This window comes from Haliaeetus leucocephalus, unplaced genomic scaffold (assembly GCF_000737465.1).
Source record: "Haliaeetus leucocephalus isolate CR32 unplaced genomic scaffold, Haliaeetus_leucocephalus-4.0 Scaffold556, whole genome shotgun sequence".
NCBI classification, from domain to species: domain Eukaryota; kingdom Metazoa; phylum Chordata; class Aves; order Accipitriformes; family Accipitridae; genus Haliaeetus; species Haliaeetus leucocephalus.
The window spans coordinates 2,657,715-2,661,184 of record NW_010972992.1 but is presented as its reverse complement, the minus strand read 5'-3'; the positions used below and the strand labels follow the sequence as shown (position 1 = coordinate 2,661,184).

Sequence of the window (3,470 nt, the reverse complement as noted above, 5' to 3'; positions counted from 1 at the left end):
AGCGAGCCCCCCAAGCATAAGGCTGGGGGGGCTGTTTAGGATGCTAACGTGCCCTCCCAGTATTCCTGGCAGTGTAAGGAGTCCCCCCGTTCCCCGCTTCTTGCCGGAGGGCTGTCGCCCAGCCGCCTGGACGTGGCAGCGAGCGAGACGTGCAGATTGCTGCCAGCAGTCTCTCGGACTGCAGCAGAAGGGAACTTGCGGTGGGGAGGGGGGACCGGGCTCAGGGTCCCCGGGGGCAGAGCCGCATCCGGAGCGGCTGCTCCTGGCACCGGCAGTGATGGGCGCGGGTGCTCTGGCCGTGGCGCAGATGGCGGTGCGGGGAGGAGGGGGAGAAGCGGCGTGTGGTGGGAGTCTGGCCGGCGCTGCGCAGACGAGGGAGCCGGGCGTGCGAAGCAGACGTGTTTGCTCTGACACCTGCAGCGTCTCGCTGCAGCGAAAGGAGCAGCGGCGGGGCTGCGCGCTCTCTGGCGAGGCGGCGCTCGGGGGTCTCCCCGAGGAAAGGATGCTGTTGAACGAAGCCCTGCCACGCTGCCCTCGCCACCGCTGCCATCCTCACGATGGGACGACCCGGCTGTATGGGGTAAAGCAAGGCATGGAAGGGGTTTTGCTCTCTATGGGGCAGATGTTGCCCTTTGGGAGCTTCCCTGGGATGCTCGCTTTGCTGAAAATCAGTGAGGAGGGGAGTGAGAGCAAGGAAGTGCCCTGAAGGTGGGGGATGGCTTGCAGGGGACGAGGTAGCAGGGCCATGCTAGCCAACGTGCCCCTTGCAGAGAAACTTTGTGGTGTGATGCTCCGAGAGGGGTCTCGGAAGCAGAAAGCACGTGGGGTCCGTGCTCCCGGGGTGATGGTGGCGGCAGCAGGCAGAGGTGAGCGGGGTCAGCCCTGTTTCGGGGCCCCCGACAGCGTGGGAGAGCAGGAAGGCACTGCTTGCGACACGGACGGAGCAGACCACAGCAGAGAAGGTACAAATGAGTCATGGACCAGCAGCAGAGCGGCAAGTGTGGTGAGCCTGGTGCTTTGCATGGCTGCTGCAGTGCCTACAGGCGCAGAAAAGACAAGCCACACAAAAAACCCAAAAAACCAAACCCGCCTGGTCTCAATGTGTGCAGCTGGGTAGCTGCTTGCCTACTTCTGCATTGCACCGGGACATGCCACAGGGCCTTGGTCTTGTGCCTGAGGTTGTGCCCAGGAAGGGCGGTGGGGTGAGGTGACAGCAGCGAGCCTTGCAGGGGCACAGCGGGGAGAGCAGCTGCCCACACCATGGAACCGTGCTGTGCCGAAAGGCTTTGGGCAGAGGACGGTGTGCCACCGGCACAGCCCACGGTGCAGCGCAGGCAGCAGACAGGGCGAGCTGCCAGCTCCATGTAGGCAGGGCGGTTGGGATGGTGGCGTGGTTGCAGGCAGGGGTCCGAGGTGGGGTGTCCCTGCCAGGGTCCGTAAGCAGACTCTCTAAAGAGAGAAGTGCCTGGATCTCTGGGCTGAGCCTAGGTGTCTAGCCAGGGCTGGAGCTTGGATGCTGAGGGGTTCTGGGCAGGCAGGAGCGGTCACCTGGAGGTGTCGTGAGGAGGAGGAGGAGGAGGAGGAGGTGGTGGCTGCACAAGGTGGGCTCACAGTCCCCTCAGCCCAATGAACAGGGGCTGCCAGGAGCACCTGCAGGGTGCCAAACCCCTGGGAGCTGGGCAAGCTGCCGAGTCCGCTGAGAGGAAGGTGGGTCGTGGCCAGGGGAGAGGTGACGGGGGAGCAGCAGCCGGTGGGCTTCGCGCCGTGGCCTGTTAGCCCTTGTAGCGGCCAAGAGGAGTGTGTGCTCCGGCTCCTGGCCCAGGGAGCCAGCAGCAGGTTTGGCAGCATCCCGGGGGGTTCTCCTGCCAAGTGCCGCACGGAAGCAGAAGCGATCCTGGATGATGCTCTGGGGGGCTGTTAGCGGTTTACCGGCAGCTTCCCGTGGTCTGGCAAGGCGCCCGAGATCATCGGTGCCCGTGCCCTTGCTGTTCCCCGCCCGCGCCTGCCGCCTCGCTCCCCTGCCGGCGCGGGCACCGCGTGTTGGGCGCACGCAGAGGGACCGCTGCGGGGGGGCTGGGACCGCTCCGTGCCCCGTGGCGATGTGACGGGACCGTGCCTCCGTCCCACAGGTACGACGCAGGAAAGGACGGCTTCATCGACCTGATGGAGCTGAAGCTGATGATGGAGAAGCTGGGAGCGCCGCAGACGCACTTGGGCCTGAAGAACATGATCAAGGAAGTGGACGAAGACCTGGACAGCAAGCTCAGCTTTCGGGAGGTGGGGGGCTGGGGGGGCCGCTATGCTGGCAGGGGGGGGGGCCGGGCTGGGCTGGTGGTAAGAAGGTGGGGAGGGAGTTGCGGCAGCTTTGAGGTCTGGGGGGGGCTGATGCCAATGTCTCCCCTCGCAGTTCCTGCTGATTTTCCGCAAGGCGGCGGCGGGCGAGCTGCAGGAGGACAGCGGGCTGCACGCCCTGGCCCGGCTCTCCGAGATCGACGTCTCCACGGAGGGGGTGAAGGGTGCCAAGAGCTTCTTCGAGGCCAAGGTGAGGCGGACGCTGGGGCGTGAGAGGTCCCGACGCAGGACGGCGATGCGCGAGGGTGGTTCGGCATCGGCGCTCGGCCGCTTGGCGAGGGCTCGGGGCGGGAGGCGGAGAGGCTGGGCTGGGCAGCAGGCCTTGGTGGGGGGCTCGGGGGGGACCCAGCCGGACACGCCGCTGTCCGTAGGTGCAAGCCATCCACGACGCCAGCCGCTTTGAGGAGGAGATCAAGGCGGAGCAGGAGGAGAAGAAGAAGCAGGCGGAGGAGCTGAAGCAGAGGAAGGCGGCCTTCAAGGAGCTGCAGTCCACCTTCAAGCAGTGACGGGGTGCCGGCGCGGGGCCGGGCAGGACTGGTCTGCGGCGCCCGGGCTGGAAATGCTGCGTGTGCCGACCGTGCCGGGAGCGATGCCTAAGCCGTGTGCCGCCCACAACTCCCCGAAGGCCGGGCTGGCTGCTGGCCCGGACTCGGCACGGTGCCCGCCTTGCTGGCAGACCCCCATCTCCCTCCCCTTTGCTGTGGTGTCTGTAGATGTTGTCCCTGCCCCCCTGCGTCCTCATCGTGCCCTCCCGCCGAACCGCTCCTGCCCCAAAGGGCAACGCCACGGGCAGCGGCACCCCGTCCCCAGCCCGCAGCCGTGCCAGGGGTTGCTGCCGCCGAGTCCCAGGGGAGCCATGCCGGGGACCGCCTGTCCCCGGGGTTGTCGTGCGTCGTGCACGCACTGCGAGGGTCGCAGGACGGGGGCTTGCCGGGGTGGCCGCCGCGGCGGCCGCGCCGGCTCGGTGCCCGTTGGCGCTGCCGACGCACGCCGTGACGCCTGTGCCGAAAGCCAGGGGTGCCGCGGGGGAGCGTGGCGAGGGGGCCAGGTGCCGGCGGAGGGGCTGTGTGCGCGGCGCTGGGGGGTGGGTGCCCACCCCACTGGTGTGCAGCCCCCGA

The 3,470-nt window shown here is 67.8% G+C and overlaps 1 protein-coding gene across 1 annotated transcript; it reads left to right on the top strand.

Moving 5' to 3' along the window:
- The first annotated feature begins 277 nt into the window (after positions 1-277).
- LOC104838007 (EF-hand domain-containing protein D1-like) lies at positions 278-3,168 on the top strand. The gene is made up of 4 exons (XM_010577513.1): positions 278-580; positions 1,936-2,277; positions 2,408-2,542; positions 2,724-3,168. The coding sequence occupies exons 1-4, from the start codon at positions 278-280 to the stop codon at positions 2,856-2,858; spliced, it is 915 nt and encodes a 304-aa protein (XP_010575815.1). The 3' UTR covers positions 2,859-3,168.
- Positions 3,169-3,470: the final 302 nt, after the last annotated feature.

Coding starts and splice junctions, on each gene's coding strand:
- LOC104838007 (XM_010577513.1), top strand. CDS start 278: ATGGGCGCGGGTGCTCTGGCCGTGGCGCAGATGGCGGTGCGGGGAGGA. Junction 581..1,935: donor GGACGACCCGGCTGTATGGG/GTAAAGCAAGGC, acceptor GTTTACCGGCAG/CTTCCCGTGGTCTGGCAAGG. Junction 2,543..2,723: donor AGAGCTTCTTCGAGGCCAAG/GTGAGGCGGACG, acceptor CGCTGTCCGTAG/GTGCAAGCCATCCACGACGC.